Source organism: Zea mays, chromosome 5 (assembly GCF_902167145.1).
Source record: "Zea mays cultivar B73 chromosome 5, Zm-B73-REFERENCE-NAM-5.0, whole genome shotgun sequence".
Lineage (NCBI taxonomy): Eukaryota > Viridiplantae > Streptophyta > Magnoliopsida > Poales > Poaceae > Zea > Zea mays.
In genome coordinates this window covers 138,742,946-138,765,608 of record NC_050100.1, presented here as the reverse complement: position 1 = coordinate 138,765,608, position 22,663 = coordinate 138,742,946, and the positions used below count along the sequence as shown (strand labels likewise).

At 42.7% G+C, this 22,663-nt stretch overlaps 1 protein-coding gene, 1 long non-coding RNA gene, 1 other non-coding gene and 1 pseudogene across 5 annotated transcripts; 2 read left to right on the top strand and 2 right to left on the bottom strand.

Moving 5' to 3' along the window:
• The first annotated feature begins 8,606 nt into the window (after window positions 1–8,606).
• Window positions 8,607–11,998, top strand: LOC103628484 (imidazole glycerol phosphate synthase hisHF, chloroplastic). Its single transcript, XM_020538105.1, has 8 exons — window positions 8,607–8,720; window positions 8,870–8,931; window positions 9,675–9,706; window positions 10,433–10,675; window positions 11,067–11,236; window positions 11,317–11,431; window positions 11,782–11,837; window positions 11,990–11,998. The coding sequence occupies exons 1-8, from the start codon at window positions 8,607–8,609 to the stop codon at window positions 11,996–11,998; spliced, it is 801 nt and encodes a 266-aa protein (XP_020393694.1).
• A 3-nt stretch (window positions 11,999–12,001) lies between these two features.
• LOC103626937 (uncharacterized) lies at window positions 12,002–14,576 on the top strand. 3 transcript variants are annotated; one of them, XR_553260.3, is made up of 6 exons: window positions 12,002–12,189; window positions 12,653–12,886; window positions 13,073–13,181; window positions 13,267–13,790; window positions 13,864–13,990; window positions 14,065–14,576. It is a non-coding gene; the product is annotated as an uncharacterized lncRNA (long non-coding RNA). The 3 variants fall into 3 exon arrangements; XR_002262006.2 differs by lacking the exon at window positions 12,002–12,189 and adding an exon at window positions 12,390–12,557; XR_002262007.2 differs by lacking the exon at window positions 12,002–12,189 and adding an exon at window positions 12,390–12,557 and having other exon boundaries at window positions 12,650–12,886.
• A 1,102-nt stretch (window positions 14,577–15,678) lies between these two features.
• LOC103626936 (60S ribosomal protein L11-like) lies at window positions 15,679–18,320 on the bottom strand (annotated as a pseudogene).
• Window positions 18,321–18,444: 124 nt separating this feature from the next.
• TRNAE-CUC (transfer RNA glutamic acid (anticodon CUC)) lies at window positions 18,445–18,517 on the bottom strand. The gene has a single exon. It is a non-coding gene; the product is annotated as a tRNA-Glu (tRNA).
• Between the last annotated feature and the right edge of the window lie 4,146 nt (window positions 18,518–22,663).

The following is a 22,663-nucleotide window of genomic DNA, read 5'->3' as shown; positions in this document are numbered from 1 at the left end:
CCCTTCTATTCCTTTTCCTTTCTCATCCTGGCTGCCCGGCGTGCGGCGAGCAGGCGAGCAGTGCGCAGGCGAGTAGACGACCCCAGCCCCGGTATAAGGTATACCCTGATCTAGTGCGGTACAGGAACGATGGATAATTACGATATCGTTACCATACCGGTGTCAATCGCGCGAGCGGAGCCGTCCACGGAAGCTCTATGCGATGGAGCGCACTGGTGGTGCGCCAGCTCCACGACACGCGATGCCTAGATGACCGCCGACGTATGGAACCACCGCGGAGCGCCCAAGCCAGGCTTCCGCCCTCGTTTCCGCCGTGTGCTCTGCGTTTCGTCGGTCGCACAGTCCCTGAAGCCTCTCCCTTCCTCTCTGTCTCTCTCTGTTCCGACCGCTGGCAGATGTGGGACGACGCGAAGGTGGCCGGGTCTTATAGTTAATTCCTGCGAAGATCTCGGCGGGGTTGGAGGTCGGGTCGCGGACTCCGTTGGCCGCCTGCGTGAGTTCCGTGCGGACCCTGTTCCTGGACGCATTTTTTTCCGTGGGGGATGAAGCGCCGAGCGGGTTAGGGAGGAGATGAGCCTGACGAGGGGTGGCCCACACGAAAGTGGTGCGGCGCACGAGTCGGGCCGGCGCAGAGGAAGCTGGGCCGAGGGCGCCAGAATCGGCCCAGGTGCGTTTTTCCCATTTTGTTTTTTTTCTTTTACTATTTTGTATTTCAATTCATGGATTTTAAACTAGATTCAAAACCAGTTCAAACTTTGACTCAGTTTTAAATGTGCACTTTAAATCCACAGTATGAAATGTAAGTTTAGTTTATTTTATTTATTATACTATTTAAACAAATGATTTTAAATATGAAATTCATACTCGCTAGGATAGAGAATAGGTATTTTAAGAATTAAAATCTCTAGTTTATAAAATTCTTTAGAGAATAGCTATAAATATTCATTTCAATCAAGGGTAATAAATTCATATAGAGATTATTTTTGTTTAAATCTTTATTAGGAACATGTTTATTTTAGGTGATGTTGCTTCCAATGTAACAAAATTCTTATTGGAAGGTATTCTAATATCAAAATCCTTGGAGAACTTTAACTAAACTTTCACATTAAGATTTTTGGGTGTTACAAATCCTACCCCCCTTAACAAAAATCTCGCCCTCGAGATTTGTAAGAAAAGGGATACAAAAGAATTGGTTTGTAATACAACTTTTAGTCTATAAAAATCTGGAGTCTCATTTTTTTATAGTCAATAGGGGTTGATTAAGAGAGCATAGGTATCCGGCTACTTATTATGTGGATATAAACTGGACAGGTTGTGGTAAGAAAGATTATGGCAAGGAGAAGACTTCATCTGAAATATTTAAATCTCGATTCATCTCGAGATTCGCTTTGACTGTTATATGCTTCCTTGTCGATGTTGATCTTTTCTTCTCCGGTCTTGGTCTCATTGATTCGAGGTTAGTGTATATCATCGGAGTTGGTGGTTAAGATATATTTGGATGATATAGACTATATGATGTAGGTCAAAAGTTTGTTTGATGTTAGGTGGGGATAGACAGATTATACAATTCGTCATGACTCTATTGGGTGGGTTAGAACATGTTCTATAGGAGTAGAGTCGCATTTACTTTACCACTATCAACTGGTGAAGTGACTTGTAGGTTAGCTCAACTTAAGGTTAGGCTTTGTTAGGTTAGGTAACCTATTAGATTGGATCAGATCTAGAATAAATTGTTATAACTATTTTAGACTAAATAAGATCTAAATTAAATTTTGGATTAGCTCATGGTTGTTACTCTGGGGTGAGATAAGCCAAAGTGGTTAGGATAAGATAAGATAAGATAGATTCTTTTAAGATAAGAATGGATCTATGATGCTAGATTTATTTTAACGGGGGATAATCTAGGTTGGCTAGTTCTCTTATAAACATATTTTTATGCCTATATGTATATGTAGATGTAATTGCGGACGTTACTCCACAACCCATCACACTCAATCAAAGATTCAAATCATACAAGTATCATAAGAACAAACACTCAAGCATACAAATACCTATAAATATAGTTTTTTGTTCCTAAGAGTAGGTCTCCTATTCCTAAAGTCACTTTAGGCACAAGATTTCAAAGTGTGAAATCCACATTTGTCTTTAGAATGAAAAGGTAAGAATAATCAGAGTAAAGCGGAAATAGATGAGAAAAGATTAAGAAAAGTTTAGAAAAGAATCAGAGTAGCAAAGGTAAGTAATGAATGGTTGTCCAGTTCTATCTAGGTTTCGTCCTACAGTCAACATTCCTCTGATACCACTTCTGTCACACCCGGATTTTAGGGGTCCAAAACCCGGGCGCGAACATAATCACCAGGTGTGCTGGGACCAAGTCTCACACATATGATGATTCATGGCACAGGATCGAATGTCACAACTTTACTATATAATAGGAGTTCTATACAAAATAAATAATTACATATAAGGAGACAACGGTCCAGCAACCCAAAGTTGACTGGGAGACGACGGCCTAGACCTCTCACGAACACATCGCAGCACCCTCCATGCGCCTCATCCTGCGGTACCTGTTCTTGACCTGTGGGGGGGTGTGAGACAGCAAGAGTGAGCTCACATACGTTCATCGCTCAGCAAGTTGTGGGGAATAATGTGAATGAACTCGCCAAAGATGGGAGTTCATGTGAAGTGTAAGGCTTACCAACGGAGATGGTTGAAGCTGAGCATTGCTTTTAAAGTTGGTCAAAATTTTATTAGCAATTACTAAGTATAAGTAAATACCAACCCAATTAAATAGTAGAACAGAAGTAACATCACCACCTGCGATGCAATGCATATGACAAATTGAATTTAGTTCCATAAATTAATCATGTGAGGGTCCGAGCTGCTCATGACCGTGAGCACGGCTAGTATACCAGTTTTACACTCTGCAGAGGTGGCGCATCTTTACCCACAAGTCATGTTACCCATCTGCCAAGAGATCGCGACTTCCCATACACCTCTACCGAGGAGGCGAGGCAGGGTAACACTACGAGGCCTTTACAAAGTTCCACTAGCTTCAGAAAACCCGTTACAGTTTATAGGAAGCTCCAATGCAGGAATCCCTTGCAGGACCGCCATCGCAGCAAAATCCTCCCGAGGGCCTCCCTACACTGACCACTCCCCTACTGCCCTTGCCCCTTTCGGGTAAGGTAGTCCTCCACTAGCTTTCCTAATTAGTCAGCCAAGGGCGTCCCATTAAACCCTTGTGGTAGCACTGTTTTCCCGGGTGGTCGCTCCATGTTCCAATTAACATAATGATCTTATCATGAACAGTAATAATAAACAGATAATAAAAGTGTGATCATGAGTAATGTACCTTCATACCCAAAACCACATAAAGCACTAGCAAGTACTACCCAAAAAGTTCAGTGGTAAACAAGGTATAAAGATAGACAAACTAGGGTAACCTATTGGGTCCCATCAAAATTAACTTATGCAGATCATTATGATTAATCAGAACATGGCTAGGTAAAAAGAAGTGATCAAGGGCACAACTTGCCTGGCACTTGAGATTCCAGGTACCAACGTGCTTTTGAGATGACTCGTGTCCTCACTGCTAAACGTAGCAATACAGATAAACATGGCATAGGCAAAATTAACATTACACCAGACATAAGAATAAACTGCGTAGTAATAATCTACGCGTTGCTACGAGATCGTAGGAACAAGAATTACTAAATTCGGAGCTACGATTATTAAGTTATGAATTTCCTAAGGTTTTATGTATTTGATACGAGATTAATTAAGAGATAAATTGTAATACCATTTTCATGTCAAAACAAAGATACAGGGTAATAAACAACATTATTATAGGATTATAGGAATTGGAATGGATTAATTTGGACTTCATATGAATTTCTAATGAATTAAACAAATTCTAGCCTTTATTTTTGCATTAAAAATTATTTTCTAAAACCTTTTATCTGATTTCTTAACTTCCTGGACTGGGCGCACTAATTACAGAAAACACAGGGGCTATTCTAGAAGATTCTCCAGACTCAGATTCTACCCGCGGTGGACGGCGGGTTCTAATTCGCCTAAACAGAGGGGTTCAAATGTAAAGTGAACCCATGAAGGGGTATCGCGCGATATCTACCGTCAGATCAGAAATGGATGCCCCGGATTAGAATAGTTTTAACTCGAATCGGTATGCAGCCATGATCATTGGATCCCGGATGAATGGCTCGGATTCAAAATCGCCCAGAGTCAGTTGCGGCCGCCAGATCCGGATCGGACGACCCGAAATCGCCGTCCGCGAATTACTACGGTCTAACCCATCTCCACCGCATAGATCACATCTAACGGCTGTGGCGCTTCCCCCAATCTGGACCGTCCACACGAGGATCCGACGGTCACCCACGTTTCTTCCTCCCTGCGCCCTTCTATTCCTTTTCCTTTCTCATCCTGGCTGCCCGGCGTGCGGCGAGCAGGCGAGCAGTGCGCAGGCGAGTAGACGACCCCAGCCCCGGTATAAGGTATACCCTGATCTAGTGCGGTACAGGAACGATGGATAATTACGATATCGTTACCATACCGGTGTCAATCGCGCGAGCGGAGCCGTCCACGGAAGCTCTATGCGATGGAGCGCACTGGTGGTGCGCCAGCTCCACGACACGCGATGCCTAGATGACCGCCGACGTATGGAACCACCGCGGAGCACCCAAGCCAGGCTTCCGCCCTCGTTTCCGCCGTGTGCTCTGCGTTTCGTCGGTCGCACAGTCCCTGAAGCCTCTCCCTTCCTCTCTGTCTCTCTCTGTTCCGACCGCTGGCAGATGTGGGACGACGCGAAGGTGGCCGGGTCTTATAGTTAATTCCTGCGAAGATCTCGGCGGGGTTGGAGGTCGGGTCGCGGACTCCGTTGGCCGCCTGCGTGAGTTCCGTGCGGACCCTGTTCCTGGACGCATTTTTTTCCGTGGGGGATGAAGCGCCGAGCGGGTTAGGGAGGAGATGAGCCTGACGAGGGGTGGCCCACACGAAAGTGGTGCGGCGCACGAGTCGGGCCGGCGCAGAGGAAGCTGGGCCGAGGGCGCCAGAATCGGCCCAGGTGCGTTTTTCCCATTTTGTTTTTTTTTCTTTTACTATTTTGTATTTCAATTCATGGATTTTAAACTAGATTCAAAACCAGTTCAAACTTTGACTCAGTTTTAAATGTGCACTTTAAATCCACAGTATGAAATGTAAGTTTAGTTTATTTTATTTATTATACTATTTAAACAAATGATTTTAAATATGAAATTCATACTCGCTAGGATAGAGAATAGGTATTTTAAGAATTAAAATCTCTAGTTTATAAAATTCTTTAGAGAATAGCTATAAATATTCATTTCAATCAAGGGTAATAAATTCATATAGAGATTATTTTTGTTTAAATCTTTATTAGGAACATGTTTATTTTAGGTGATGTTGCTTCCAATGTAACAAAATTCTTATTGGAAGGTATTCTAATATCAAAATCCTTGGAGAACTTTTACTAAACTTTCACATTAAGATTTTTGGGTGTTACACTCGCACCACCCACGAGCTGGTGCTGTCCCCCGGCCATCCCAGGCCGACAGTGATACAAGTATTTTCACAAGCCAAAATGTGGCAGAATACCAAGGTAGGCTTCACACAAATGAACAAAAATGGAAACTTGCAGAATAGAATTGGGATTCAGATGAGTTAGATTCAGATGATAGAAATCAAGGAGACCGCGGAAGAAAGGAGAAATAGGAAGAGCAAGGCCGCGGATGAGAAAAGGAATATAGATAACGGACTCGTGGGTGTCCTCTGTCGGGACAGTGACCCCACGGCAGATCCGCCAAGAACAAAGTTCCTTCAGAGGAAGAACTCCGATGGAGACAAGGTGAAGAAGGTCAGACTCAGAAACAACAGACATGTGGTTACCTGCGAAAGGCAACTGGCTGTTGGGATCGATGGGAGGAATGGTTGCGGCAGATGAACTCTGAGTCTTCCGCTTGGGCGCCATCTCAATCTTGCTGGCGAGCGAAGCGAAAGCAATATCGCAAGAAAGCAGAGAAGGTCTGGATGCAGAAAAGCAAGACTAGGGCTCAGAATACAGAGGCATGCGACGACACAGTACAAATGAGGTTTTCCTGGGCCAGATGCCATTACTAAAAAGTGTCCAGTCATTACTCAGCTGTTATTTCTAAAACGCTGGCGTGCCATGTCATCACTCGGCCGTTATTTCCAAAACAGCCGACGTGGCCCAATATAATTCAGCTTTTTTTTCTAAAAACGCTGACGCTACCAGTCTTCACTCGGTCGTTGTTTCCAAATCGGCCGACGTGGCCTGTTATTACTCGGCTGTTATCTCTAAAACGCCAACGTCACCAGTAACCGCTCGGTCGTTATTTCTAAAACACCGACGTGGCCCGTTAGCACTCGGTTGTTATTTCTAAAACACCGATGTCGCAAGTAATCACTCGGCCGTTATTTCTAAAACGACAACATGGCTCAAAAGGACTCGGCTGTTACCTCTAAAACGCCGGCGTCGCAAAAAGAACCACTCGGTTACCACCCCTGAAAATACTAACACTAAATCAGCCGTTTTTTCTCTACGAATATGGAGGCAAATAAAAAATGCGACTCGACGATTCCAAGTCATTACTCAAGCATTACATCAGAGAACAACGACTGCATTAAGCATGAACACGATCAGCCGATCGACTGGAAAAGGAGCGATGGGAAAACAAAGAAACGCATGTCAAATGGGATGAAATCTTCTTCATTATAAAGGGAGGGGAAGTATTACCAAACTTAAAAACCAACTCATTATGAGTTGGTCTTCTTCCCACTGTTCGATACACTACACTACTACATTACATTTCACTACACTATAGTACTAACTACTACTACATTATTTCACTAATACTACTTCTACTACTAATCACTACTACAAATCGTGTTATATGAGACGGTTAATTTTTAGTTATTAAGACGCTTATGATGTGTCCAAATTTGATGGAGTCGCAAAAGATGTTCCGTTTTTAAGATGGTTATAAATCGTCTTAAAAGATATTAAATAAGACATTTTTTAATTTATAACCGTCTAAAAAAGGAATTTGTTACGTCATTTTGTCCAATAAACCGTCTTACATTAGGTTTTGTTTAAGACACTTCTTTGAAAGAACTGTCGAAAATACGAACATTATAAGTCACAAAGTATTTATCAAACCGACTAGAATAGCCTATAATAATAGACACTCGCAACAGAAAAACCATCTTATTTAGGAGACTGATATTGGACGTTTTAAAAACCATCTTATTTAGGAGACTGATATTAGACGTTTTGAGAAATGTCTTATTAATATTTGAAACGACTTACTTGGCAGTATATTCTTAAATTACCACATTATAATAATTTAAAAGAGAAAAATACATACACATATATTTAATAACACTATAATTAATATAATATAGATAAATAACATTCAATATCTCATAAATAAGCATTGTCAAATAACTCATACATAAGTGTACTCTAAATTTAAACTTGCTCATCAACTAATTGTGCTAACATTGAGCCTAACTAAGTATATCTCTACAACTTATTAAGAACGCAATAGTAGTCTGCCTCTGACGTGTTCTGCCTCCGACGCGTTCTGCCAGTGGCTGTTCTGCCTCCACCGGCCGACCGTGTATCCCGCGCAACAAAATGAACAATACATACACAGGTTTATAAGCCACGATCTGTTTCATCTCTCTCAGTGAGCAACATAAGATACACAGCTGCACTTATAAGCCATGTTCTATCACTCTCAACAGCCGATGTGGCACTAATCAAATAAATGGCATACCAGCGCGCCTGTGGCAGCGGTTCGTGCGGCCCAATAATTTTCGTGTGGACCTGAGGCCCATCGTCCCATCGTGCAGCCCACCGTCCCAGCATGTAGCCCACCGTGCGGCCGACCTAATCCTCGCCGGCGGCTCCAGCCACGGGCTCGCGCATCTTCCTCCACTGCGCTCAACTCCGGCGGCCTCCCCTCCCTCTCCTCCACCCCACCATCGGACTCCACCTCCTCCCTCACCGCACCGTCGAACTCTACCTCCCCAATGATGGACCCTGCGTCAGTGTCTCCGTTCATCTTCCCGTCAGTGTCTCTGTCCGTCTCCCCTCGACGCGATGCTCGCTCGCAAGTCGCAACGCAGCAACCGCTCTACGTCTTCTGCCAATCCGCTTCTACTCTACCCCGATCCCTAACCCATCTGCTCGCAGCCGCCACCTCCATGGCGGACGCCTCCACTCAACCGCTCACGTCCTCCTCATCTCTCTCAAATGCTCCCCTCCTCTCTCTCATGCCTCCGTGTCGCATGACTCTCTAGCGCTCGACTCCCTCCCCGAAATGGCGACGCCTTAGGCCGTCGGCGCCGCGTGCCTCCTCCTCGCGCCGCCTCCTCGTGGTGGCACCAGCGTGTGTTGCGCCAACGGTGCGTTGTGGAGCTGAGCAGGTAGGGTCCCACGCCGCGCCCACTGCCAACCGCGCTTCGGGCGTCCCCGCTCGTGCCCGGATTCCTCGAGCCGCCGATCGTTCCCATGGGTGGAGCCAACATCGATGCCACCGCCCATGCCCAATGCCGATCTGGAGGATCTCAGTCTCGAACCTGAAGGTCGAATTGTGTTCAAGTATTATCACTATGAATTGTTGTACAATGCGATCCAATTCTATGCATTTGTACCGGTACCCCATAGGAAATCTTGAAATTTTGTTTCAAACTTTTGGCCTGTTTATGCTTTTTCGTTTTCTATCACGCTTTCTGCTATCAGTTAGAATGGAGGTCCTTTGTCATTACCTCATTGGTGTGTCTGCCTTTGCCTCTCTGTCTGCAGGCGATACTGTTCTGCACGACTCAGAAGGTTGTACAAGTCTCTCAAGTTTTTGCATGGCCGAGGTAAATACAACAAAGGAATATAACCGAGTCAATAGTCACAAATGTGAGGTGTGGTCCCTTCTGTTGATAATATGCTATATAGCATGTTGGTTTTCTTCATAATTCTCTTTGCAGTCTTATATAAACCTTGTCTGATGTTTTGAGCAAGGACTATTACAATTTGTTTAAACCTAGAGAGGACTTCATGAAGCAATTTAACATGTGAAAGTAGGTTTCTCCATGTAGTGTTTTATATGGCCGAGAGAGCATGGAGTCATGCCATGGAGAAGAAAACATCTGGTACAAATGCAAAAACAGTGTATCTACATGTTGGGTCGATTTCGAAAAGCAGTTAAATGGGCATCACTTTTCACAATTATGTTCTGTAAAAGGAGATTCTAGGAAATCTCTAGAAGCTGATGTATATTTTCTTTCACTTTCTATCAACTGTATTTTTAATAGTATTTGAACTATTTTGAAGACAAATCTAAAATGTTTTCACCAAAATGCAATTGTTTCTCAGGCATATGCTTCATATATGAAAGGTGCTTTGTTTTCTGAGCAAGACAAGAATATAGATGCCACAATAATAAATTTCAAGAATACGAGGTTTGTGTAATTCTACTTGTTTTGTCAGAATATATGATCATTACATCCTGTCGTTTTTTATTGTGTGGATATTTTATTATTGTTCCTTTTTGAATGAGTAATTAGGGTGAGTTTTTTTAATGATTTTGAGTAATCTATTACCTGTTTCTCTATAGGGCTATATATGAGGAGCCTGGGAAGTATGGCAGTATAGAAAATGAACTTTTATGCTATCAGTGCATCGAAGAAGTGGAGCCTATGATTGATTTATGTTCACATAAACTAGGTGGATCATATTTACATGCACATGAACTCCTGGATACTGCTAATGATCTTCTCAATGAAGATGGATGTATTTATTTTGTTACTGCTCCTCTGACTTACCTTGATTTCCTTTTAAGAGTTAGTTAGGGGCTCTCACATATTGCAATGGACCATAAACTTAAATGTTAGTTTGATATGGTTTTATCTTGAAGAGTCATTTTTTGGAATCAATTTTCTTATCGTTTTTTTAGTGGTTCTGCATAGGAGCTACAAGGTTGGAGAGAAGGGATTTTATACTTGCATAGGAGTTGCGTTTTTTTACTTGCAGTTTGAGGATTGCACCCATTTTAGGAGCAAGCTTGCCATATTTATAAGCCCACAACTGTTTTACTATGTATCTATACATAGTGCATATTTAGCTGCATAACAAAATCTATGAACCTTGAAAAGATAACGACTTACGATTTGGAACATAGAGTACATTTTTGAACCTTTTGAGTTTTATCAGGCCCTGCGATCTAGAAAGTTTTATTGGAAGTGCTTTTCTGTATAAGTCATGCTCACGTATATCATGTTTGTTGCAATTTCTTGTTTAGCGAATCATCATGTTACCATTTTTTTCAAAATTGCATGCAACTGCATTTGTAATTTTTTGATATTCTATCAGTAGGTGGGCTTGAGGGCTGTGTGCTTCTTGGCTTCGACATCCGCGACGTGCAGAGCCCGGAGGACATCGTCACCGCGGAACGGCTCGTTTTTCCCGGTGTCGGCGCCTTCGGCTCCGCCATGGACGTCCTCAACAGGACGGGCATGGCCGACGCACTCCATGAGTACATCCAAAGGGACCGCCCCTTCCTAGGCATCTGCCTCGGTCTCCAGCTGCTCTTCGATTCCAGCGAGGAGAACGGCCCGGGGAAGCTCTTCTCAACCCCACTTTGTCTGCGACTTGCATACTAGCTGAGCGAAATGGATGAATGGTAGCTGAAAATTTTAGCCACGCGCACGCCTGCCAGACGGCCGGCCCGGCCAGCACGCGCCTCCGCCCCTCGATCTGGCACAGCTAGCGCAGCGGCGCCGTACCGCGTCGTTGCACACCCGATCGAAACCCTAGCCAAGAAGTTGCCAGGCCTTATCAGATTACGCTGGCTGGGTGGAGGAGAAGCCAAGCCACCAGGTGCTGATGAATGATGATATGCCTGCTTGCCTGCCTGCACAACGCGACGTTCTGGTCTGAAGCCGACGTCGCAACAAACTTGCTGCTCGTAGTCGCGTATTGCGGGTTGATTTTGCATTTACTGTCACAGTGAGCGGCCTCGGTGTGATACCAGGCGTGGTCAGGCGATTTGACTCCTCAAATGGCCTCATAGTTCCACATATTGGCTGGAACGCTCTCCAGATCACCAAGGACACACCACTGTTGCAGGGAGCTGATGGCCAGCATGTGTACTTTGTTCACTCCTACCGCGTACTGCCTGTAAGCAACGAGCCATTTAGATTACCGTACTTTGGTTGACTGATGAGGTGTGACTTGTTCTTTTCTTTCTTCATGCTTAGTCAGATGCTAATAGAGACTGGATTTCCTCGATATGCAACTATGGTGACAGCTTTATATCCTCCATCTCAATGGGCAACATTCAGGCAATTCAATTTCACCCAGAAAAGAGTGGAGGTGAATATTTACTCCATCTGATAGTCAATATAGGTCAATTATGATGTCAACACAGTATCCAATACATCACCTTGACTAGCAATATCTATGGACATATTATTTCAAATAGAAAGAGTTTTATATTATGGTCTATGGAAGTATTTTTTTTCTTGATGGATCTGGTGTGTTAATACTGTGATGTCCACCTTTATGACCTTTTAGATATTGATAGTCAAAGCTAAAAAGAGTTTCCCTACAACAATCCTGATTAATGAATAAACTTGTATTTGTGATCAGAGGTAGTAGTTGACACTTGGATTTCCTAAGTTTAAACTTACCAATTGTATCAACATTCTTTTTCCTTTGCGCAGCTACCGAACTTTCTATTCTAAAAGAATTTCTCAGACCTAACTCTCTTGGGACCAAGGTAATACAAAGGAGACCAAGATCACTGGTGCCAATGCTTCCCTGAAATCACATGCACATTATGTTTTTTATTATGATTTTATTTTAAAAAGAAATGTTCTTTCTTTAAAAGTGAGTTCACATTTTTTATATTTGGATAAAAATCTGATGCAGCAACAGTGAATTGGAGGATGTATTTGCAGAGTTTTTTTATCGTTGGGCAGCCAGTGAATTACCAGCCAGAACGAAGGTGATGAGATGGCGTCAAAGGTAGCTTTTGATCACCCAGAACGATTCTCCGAAAAGTTCGAGTTCAGTGCAGACAACATTAAGCCCCTGGTTCAGACATGCATGACAACTCTATCCTCAAAGATGTAAGTCGTAACAAATCTTTGACATTCTGTTCCATCATTCAGCCTTTGTGATTCAGATCTTTTCATTTCATTTATGTTCTTTGGTAATTCCTACATCTATGGTTAATACTTAATATTTTTTCACAGAAGTGATGTGATTTTTTCTCTGTGAAGTGTTGTTGCACCACTTTTTTGTGTTGTTTTGGTAAAACAGGAAAAACTTTGTTAGGGAAGTAGTAACTTTTCAGGGTTTTCTTTTCTTTATATGGGCCAACCAAACAGAAATAATTTTGGAGATTTAATCGGTTCTCACATGTCATTAATCCTTATACCAAACACACGAACTCATATCCAAGCAGGACTGTAACGAACTGTTTGGGAAAGACCAGGTAGGCTTTTATGTTTTATCGTCACATTGCAAAATACCCTTTATTCAGAAGTCCTAGCTCATCTTTCCATTCCCTTTAATGATAGCTGAAAGTAGAGCTGAAGAAGGGGCATCTGTTTGAAGGATGGACTGAAGGGGTCATCAACTTTTGGGTGCTATTAAAGTGTCCATATACCAAACACAGTTTTGCTTTATATGTTGTCACCTGACCTATGGAGAAAAGGAAGGAGATGAACTAAAAAGGAATGCTGATGTTCAAGAAATCCACCGAAGGACAATATTTAATCCAGTTTCGAGAGTCAACATGCCTAAAACGATATATGATCATGAGTGAGTATTGGTTACCTCTACTTTTTAGTGGTTCATTTTGTACTTATTTTAATAGTTAAAGGAACAAAGCATTATCTTTAGCCATTCTTGAATATTGCAATGCTATTAGAACTTTTGCTTTCATAGTTTACCAGTTCAGTTCATGTAGCTATATTTGGTGACGCATTGCAGTTCAGCTTGTTTTAGAAGGAATGTATGGCTAGGTGATCTCAACTATAGGATCAACTTACCATATGAGAAGACACACGAACTCATATCCAAGCAGGATTGGAACGAATTGTTTGGGAAAGACCAGGTAGGCTTTTATGTTTTATCGTCACATTGCAAAATATCCTTTATTCAAAAGTCCTAGCTCATCTTTCCATTCCATTTAATGATAGCTGAAAGTAGAGCTGAAGAAGGGCATCTGTTTGAAGGATGGACCGAAGGGGTCATCAACTTTCCTCCAACGTGTAAGTACAAGGTTAACTCAGAAAAGTACATAAGTGATGATAACAAATCTAGAAGGAGAACACCTGCATGGTATATTTTTGTTCTAAACTTACACTAATGTCTTAACAGTGCATACACGAGTCAAGTCTTCTTGCAAATATAACAAAAGTATTTAGTAATCACAGTATTAGAATTTAAACAGTCATTGGTTCCCTGCTGTTCAGCTTCACTACTTTATTAATTGAAAAACATTCTATTAGATCCAACTGAAATAAAACGACAGGCGGTTAAAAGTGTTAATTCTCAAATTCGGTGTGTTGCTTCCTTACTCATACTTATATTATGGTGTGTAACTCTGTACAAGATTAAATGGTTGAAATGCCCCACCGGTGCATCTTTTGGTTTCGGTGGTAAACTTGTTTCTTTCCATCCGGTGGCACCCACCCAAGGTGCGCAAACATCTACATCTGAGGTAATTATTCTTTGTCAGTGTTCTGTTTTCTGCTCCTCTTCAAGTTCCTGTGTTTATGTTATGTTTTTTATAGGTACATGTGCACAATTTGGTGATTGAGCAAAGTCTGGTGAGCCAATCAACTGAATTTGAAGCTGTTATTCAGAATGGCGACAAAAGTTCGCTACGTGCTCTGTGTGAAAAAAATACCAAGAATCTTTGTAGGTGCTTCTTTAGTAGAACTAATACTGATATTTGCATGGAGACTAACTTTATGTGATGCATGTTTGATCAGATCTGACGAGGAGAGAGAAACCTGGGGCTTCTTAAGGGTTATGTTTGAGGACGGGGATTTTGCAAGGACAAAATTGCTTGCTCATCTTGGCTTCGAACCACCTCAGGCACCGCCTGCAAGTTCAACTAATGAATTGAGCCAAATATTGGCAGATACACTTAATATTGATCATGCTGCAGTAACCGATAATGCGGATGCCCAGTTTCTTATTGATAATGGGGATGATTTTTTCAACAATCCTCAACCTTCAGAGGCTAGCTTGGCTGAAGAATCAGTTTCTACAAATGGTCAACAGATAGAACAGGAAGTTTCTGGAGATGCTGTGCCATCAGATCCATCAATTGACAAAAGCATTCAACATGCGTTGGTGGTTGGAGACTACAAAGGGGAAGTTAACTAGTGTCTTGCTTCTAATCGTATGGCTGATGCTTTGGTTATAGCCCATGCAGGTGGTTCTGCTCTCTGGGAAAGCACAAGAAATCATTATCTCAAGAACATTATCTCACCCTACTTAAAGGTTTCATTTTATTTTCGGTTTTGAATATCTGTATTTATTTGTAAATAGTAATTTTCATAATCACCATTGTTTATTGTTATACTGTTTCAATTATAGGTTGTCTCTGCTATGGTGGGCAATGATTTAATGAGTTTTGAGTACCTGGCCACTAAGTTCATGGAAAGAAACTCACGCCCACCTATGGACCTACCCCCTCGCCTCACAGCATGGCCGCCGGCTTGGTGTCGCCCCCGACCAAGGTTATTAAGGCGAGACATGGCGACCCACCCCCTTCCAAACGCCTAGGCGAGTTAGGCGTGCGGCGAGGCGACGCCATACGAGCATGGGCACTCGAGTCAAAGAGGTGGTACCTGTCGGCTTGTCACTGTGATGAGGTAGCAGAGAAGTAGGATGCCATAACATCTGGTGTTCTGAAGAAGCGGCAAAAGGACTTGCTGAGCGGTTTGAGTATTTGTAATGTGCCTAAACTTAAATCAGAGACAAGGCTGCTGTTATGAGGGATAAGTGAGCCATTCATATTTTAGTGATGTGGCATGGTATTCTTTGCAGAAATCTCATCTTTGTGTATAGATTATGAAACATTTTCTTATAACAATGTAACACACATTTTGTATATAAGTTATCATTATATTATATGTTCCCGTTGCAACGCACGGGCACTCACCTAGTAACTTGATGAAGTCCATGAAAGGGCAAATACAACTTGATGAAGTCCATGATCTTGTTGGTCTCCAGATCGATCTTGATGGTGTTGTTGGCCTTGATGAGAGGGTCGGGGTAGCGGGTGGTGTGGCCGTCATAGGTGTTCAGGTAGGGGATGCCTTTCTGGCCAAACTGAACAGACCTCACCTTGCAGAGCTTGAACTGCACAAAAACCAATAGAAAAGCAGTGAGCATTTCATAGGCGTACTATGAAAGGGCATGGGAATTTCCAGCGATATAAATGGATAGATAGACAGAGCAACATCTATTAATAGTCCTAACGATTATAGCACATGGCATTTAATAGAGATCTGTCCAAACAGATAAAAAAGATAAACATAAATTCAAGTAAAATATAATATAACTATTTTCAAGGCCAAGTACAAGGCAATATAGGCTTCTGGTGGGACTGATCTAGATTGTTGGGTTTCTTGTTCTGCCTTTTGCCCTTGCCATTGAAGAAGCCAAAACCAAATGGTCCAAATGCTGATAGACTTATTGTGGCTGCTCTAGCAGCCAATGGATTAAACGGCAGAGCAGGTTCAGTCCTGACGTCAATGCTCTCATTGTGGTTTTCATCAGATACATATGATCTTTCTGAAAGGGGAACTATTACATCTCGGCCATGGAAAAGCTTGAATGCTGACTCAAAGCCTGACCCTTCCTCAAAAATTGGACCCTTGCCTCCTTGAGCAGCTACTGGCAAAGCAGAAGAGAGGGAAAAGGTTGTAGCTCCATTGATATTCCTCAGGAATGGGCATCTCTCGACATCTGGGTGTCCAAAAAGGTTCTATGGTGATATTGATTCACTGAGAAATCTGCCAAAAAACATTTCCATCCTGGCAACAGAAAAATCAGATGCACATTAGCAAGTAATGACCTAGCAGGATGTATTTGATCTTGGATGACGAACATCAACACATATATACATATCAGTGATGCACTGATGCTACAAGTAGTTGAATGCCTCAAAGATACATAGAGAGCCAGGAAGAAAACATGCATGATTAAACATAACCATTTTGTCACCTGATAATTGACTCATACATCACCTTACTTCCTGGTGTCTGCTGGCCTGCTGTAAATAGAACATGCTCTGCCTAGCTGAAAATAGAACAGACATGGTATAGTTTAAAGCCATAATGACTAGCAGGATTTTTAATAGCATATCTGGATGGCTTCATTGTGTCCAACAGAACCATGTAAGGTAACTGGGACCATCTCCTGCAATGAATGGAGATGTAACTGGGACCATAACATTAGGAGATGGCAAAAGAAGTGGTTTCAAGAGAAAATAACCTGAAAGAGCATCTTGACTGTCAAGGTCGTGTCACTGCACATCAAATAAAATTTGCTAAATGGACTGTATTATATAAATAAAATGAAGTGAGTATAGGTTAATTCAACAAAAGATACTGCAGTGCTGATTAAAGAAGCCTATTAGTCACCCTTCACTCATTGCTTGCACTGTTTACATAATATAGTTCAAAACAGAAGATAGGAGATGAGTAAGGTGTTGTGCTGATGATAGCCCGTAAGCCACAAAGAGAAAGACACCTGAGCACTTGAATGGTCTTCTGCTGCTATGTGACTACTGGCTTTGATAAGGGGATCGGACTGGCCCCACCATCAGTTCCGTTTTGGTCAGAAAATGGGAACTTAAAACTTTTGCAAAACCACTTCATCGACCTACTCAAGCCTGAACAACCTTGCTGGCTGCTGCCAAATCCAAAGCAATACCATATTCGAGCTATTCAATCTCTGATAGATCGATCACATGCATGGTTATAAACTGTGTTAAGAACTTAGCCTTAAGCTATCCCAGTACGTAGTGACCCATAGTGGGTACAGGCTACATGAATACAAAGTTACATATCTTTTCCCCTGCTTACAGGCAAGCAACAATGCCCATCATAAAACACCCGTTCACAGAAACAAACATGCCTCATTCAAATTATTTACGGTAAGACATGAGATCATCTTACTTGATGCCAAGATCAATGTGCTCTTGGATACCAAATCCAAAGCAACCAGTGTCACTGAAGTTCCTCCTCAGCAGCTCGTTCTCCTTCACCTTCTAGCCACTCTCCAGCAACTGCATTGCCTTCTCACCCCGCACCGTCACATAGCATGTGATCTTCTCATTGCGCCGGATCCCAAACGACCTCACAGTGTACCTTGCTGCAATGTCACAACATGGTTGCTACGACCATCATAAATCCAGGACCACACTACACATTGATAACGTCAGGTATAAGAAAATTACCCTTGGAGAATACCGGTGACTGGCCGCTCAGCTGCTACAGTACCTAATTAACAACAAACAGAGGTTAGAGCAATAGTTCAGTGTGAACAATATCAATAGGCGACAAAGAAAAGCCTCATTTTAGCCCTAAGAAATAAAAAGCAAAATTGGGACCATTGATCAGTCTCTAATTGAAATTATGGGAACAATAACTAACCACGGCTGATGTTGAAAACAATCATATTACTACTTAGCATTTGGATGGCACAATTTAAGTGGTGTAAACAACATAGGAGATTGGATGGCTTGAGGAGCTGAGATTAGGCTGCAGTGCAGAACTAATTCTCATCAAAAATGGAAGTGGACTAGTGGAGCACAACTAGATGCGACTCAAACACATTTGCTCTAGGTCACACGAGCGTGGAACGAACTGAAAGAAACAGCAGGTAGAACCTACAGAGAAGTATTCTGGGGAATGGGCATATATACCTTGGCGGTGCGGGTGAGGCGATCACCGCTCTCGCCGATGGAGATGTTGAGCATGAGCTTCTGTACCTTCATCTCCCGCATCGGGTTCGACTGCTTCTTCTCCGACGCCTAAAATCGCAGGCACCACCATGACACATCGTCAGAATCGCACACGCGCGAGGAACGAATGATTCGGTGGGCAGAAAAAAAAACAGAGCTGAATGGCGCTAAGTGCAAAGCATTATCTGTGCGGGGACCTCACCATGGGATGATCTGGTAGACAACGGCGAAGGAGGTGAGAAGGTACAGCAGCGCGTGGCGAGGGCTGAGGCGGCGGCGGCGGAAGAAAAAGCTTGTAAGGAAACCCTAAATCGTACTATGCTTATGTACAATTACGTACGTAACCCTGAGTCGCTTGAAAAACGTCGAGTTAAAAAAGTCCAAAAACTTCCGTTACCGGGACTCGAACTCGGGTCTTTCAGGTGAGAGCCGAATATCCTAACTAGCTAGACTACAACGGATTTGTTATACAACACAAATGTAATATTACATATCCATAATTATCAACAGGTTGGATTTTAGGTTGTAAATGGCTAGTTTACCCTGGATTACTGCAAACAATGGTTATGTGCGTCAAAAACCAAAAATGGTGAAAGTTATGGTTACTAAAAAGAGTGTCAGGAGTTCAAGACCATTTTAAACTTCTTTATTTGCCAATTGCCACTGAGTTAGAATGTACATCAAATTCCAAACAGATGTTGTAGAAATACACAATCCATGGTGGATTTAGAGAAACTAATTTCGTACATAACAAAGTAACTTACGTAACAACCGGAGATTGCCATGCCTAGCTGCTGATCAGGTGTTGACTTTTTCTCTACAAAAAAATAATTGAAACCAAAAGTTTCGGTGTAGTACAACAATACAGCTCCACAATGGCGGACCTAGATTTTCTATATAGGGTGTGCCGTATATAATTCAATATAATCTATATATTGTTTTTATAGTAAATTCATTAAACATTTCGGTAAATAGATATAAAGTCTAACATTTGACAACTGTTGGGGGTCTTCGTCCTCCGAAGGTCCTCAAAAACATGATTTGACAATGTTTTCCAAGTGGATTATGTGAACAGGTATCTTCGGACTCAGAATTACGAACATGAGGTGCGGTTAGGACGAAGCCTGAACCAGACGAAGGACGGGCTGATTACCAAGCTCCACAAAGGATGGTGCACAGCCGAAGCTGTGTGCAGAGAAGCTTCGTCGCGATAATAGAGGGGGGAACCGACTTAAAGATGAAAAGACTACGTGGACCTTGTCAGATTTCCATAAGTCATTGACAAATGTAATGGACGTAAATGTAATTTTACGTGGGCTGCGTCCCGCGTCTATAAATAGATGAACAGTACTCCCGTACTGTTCGGGCTGACTTGGCATTTGCTTTTGCGTCACGCTTGTACTTTCTATTTTCTCTCAGGACCGAAGGTACATTTGTAATTTGAAATCATTTCTATTTTTCCATGTTAATAAAATAGAAATGATTTTATGATGATGCTTATATCATATTTCATGCTTTATATGAATCCTTCGTCATTACTTACTATGTTTACGAAGGTTTGTCTCTTATGACCTTCGTCCGAAACTCATTATTTCCCGAAGGGACATAATGCTTCGAAGGACGAAGGACTTTAACGCTTAACACTTTTTATGTTGCCTTGTTCTTAATTCGAAGCATTTGAGAACAAGTCCCCAACATTGGCGCCCACCTCCGGTGAACTCACTTCCACTTCGAGTTTTTTGAACACCTTCGGAAGCTATAGACCCTCGCTATGGCACCGAAGAAAGCTTCAGCGACTGGGGCTGCAGCACTGCAACCGCTGGACCCCAATCAGGAGACCGTCTCTCTCCGGGAGGCCCGAAACCAGAAGAGGAAGGCTGTCAGCCCGACGATTCAGGAGGATGAACTAGACCAAGAAATCAGGGACATGGAGATGCTACATCAACAAGTGCAGAGGAAGAAGGAGAAGATGGCCAGACTAGCTGAGCTGCAGAGGCAGATAGACGAAGCTTCTGAAGAAGTCCGTCATCTTACCCACGATGAGCAGAACCGAAGGCCTCAACAAAAAGACCTTCATCAGGAGGGCTTCTTCAATGAAGATGACTGGTATGATAATTTTCATCATGGAAATTTTGTTTTCGACGATGCTTCTCCTCTGTCCGCTGAGCTGCAGGCTACACCTTGGCCTTCGTCCTATAAGCCACCCCAGCTTCCCATGTTCGATGGCCATTCGGACCCGAAGCAGTTCTTGATGAGTTACGAAGCAACAGTGTCTTCGTATGGTGGCAATGCTGCAGTAATGGCAAATTCTTTCGTTATGGCCGTCAGGAGTGTTGCTCAGACCTGGTATTCCTCCCTTCGGCCAGGAACGATCACTTCATGGCAGAAGCTGAAGGATATGTTATTGACCAGCTTTCAAGGATTTCAGACGAAGCCGGTCACTGCTCAAGCCTTGTTCCAGTGTACTCAGGATCATGAAGAATACCTTCAGGCGTATGTTAGAAGATTCTTGCGTTTGAGGGCGCAGGCACCAACGGTGCCCAATGAAATTGTCACCGAAGCCATGATCAAGGGACTTCGTCCTGGACCTGCTGCTCAATACTTTGCTAGGAAGCCTCCTCAGACCCTGGAGAAGCTGCTCCAAAAAATGGACGAGTACATTCGTGCTGACAATGACTTTCGCCAAAGAAGGGAGGAGGCCTTCAGATTTTCCGAAATGACCAGGGGCTTCGGAGGAAGATCCTATCCGAGGCATGTCAGGTCCATCCACAACTCCACTCAGAATGATGATAAGGGGAGTCAGCAGAACAGACCGCAGTGCTCTTCACAAGCTTCGGGGCAACAGCAAAGCTCCTTCCGACCACCAGCTCCAAGAGGCAGAGGCGCCAGGGGCTTCGGCGGAAGATTCGGGGATCAACCCAGAAGAATATTTTGCTTATTCTGTGGTGAAAACAAAGGTCATACTACCAGGATGTGTCATGTTACCATTCAGAAGCAAAAAGAGATAGCCGAAGCTGCCGCGCAACAGGCTCAGCCGAAGCAGGTCATGCACACTGCTTCGTATCATTCGCCCTACATCCCAGAATATGTGGGCAACCATCCTGCACTCTCTGCTGCTTCGGCAAGTCAGCCTTCAGCTTCCTGGCAACAGCCCCCGCCTCCACCTCCGTTGCAACAAGGCCAGCAGCCAGAAGGGAGCCAATATGCTCCACATCAAAGGGACTTCAGAGAACAGTCCGAAGCTCGCACGGTCAACAGCACCGTGCCAGAGTCAAAACACATCTATTGACAAATATCCTACCTTAATAGCAATCTTTTTCATTCAGTTTTATTTTTTCTAATAAAGGACATTGTTTAGGTTTCATGTAATTAGTTTCGTTGATTCCTACAAGAAAAATATGTTTTCTTCACAGGTTTGTGATAATAAAAAGGACCTTCGGACTATCGAAAATCCTTCGAAGCAACAAAAAGTCGTTCTAAGGAACGCAGAGTAAGTCTGACGAAGTCACAAAAAGTCGTTCCGAAGGGAGCGCAGTGTAAGTTTTCTGCTCCAAAGTCGTTCCAAAAGGAATGCAGAGCATACAGCGAAAAGTCAACGCTGATACCGCCTAAGTAAAAGGCGAAGAAGCTCCAAAGACGTTCCTAAGGGAATGCAGAGCTTATACCGCCTAAGTAAAAGGCGAAGAAGCTCCAAAGACGTTCCTAAGGGAATGCAGAGCTTATACCGCCTAAGTAAAGGGCGAAGAAGTTCCAAAGACGTTCCTAAGGGGATGCAGAACTTACAGCGAAAAATAAACGCTGATTCCGCTGAAGTAAAAGGCGAAGAAGCTCCTAAGGGAGGCTTATAATGAAAAAGTCAGTATTGATACAAAAGATTGTGCCCCATTGCAGGAATGTGTGTATCTTTGGCACAAAATATCATTTTGCATAACATAACATCATCACATCATTTTGCATAGCATAATCATCATACATCATGCTGCATGTGGCACGAAAAGGGGGCATGTTATCGATCTTCGGAAAATGCTTTGAAAAGGGGTAAATCATGCCAAGTTACAGGGAGAAACAATATTGATTTTCGAGGTATGGCTTCGGAGATTATTTTTACGAAGCTTGGATAGTTCTTATCAGAACACTGGATATTGTCGTGATAAATGATAAATTCTTCTTCACGAAGCATGAAAAGAAGGGAAGGTGTTTTTTCGCCGAAGGCTCAAAAATGGTATGTACTTAATGTTTCATGCATCGTAAAGAATTCAATAATGAAAGGAGACTTGTATATTACATTCAAATGTACAAAGTGTTACATAGATTACACTTTAAATGATTTTTCCAAATAGCATCTAATCTTCTCTCAATACTGCTTCGGCGGCCTCATTTACAAGTTGGTCAACAACCTTGTCCAAGATAGTTTTGGCCATTTGTTTAATTTCTTCGTCGACATTTGATCCAGCAGTTTCTGAGGGAAGAGAACATTTCTTCATTACTTTTACAAACCTAGAGCAAAGATTGGAATAAAAATTACAACACAATAAGAGCGACTAATTGGTACCTAATTGCCTTTCGGGTTCTGTACTCCTTTCGGCAGCTTCTGCTACTTTTCTGGC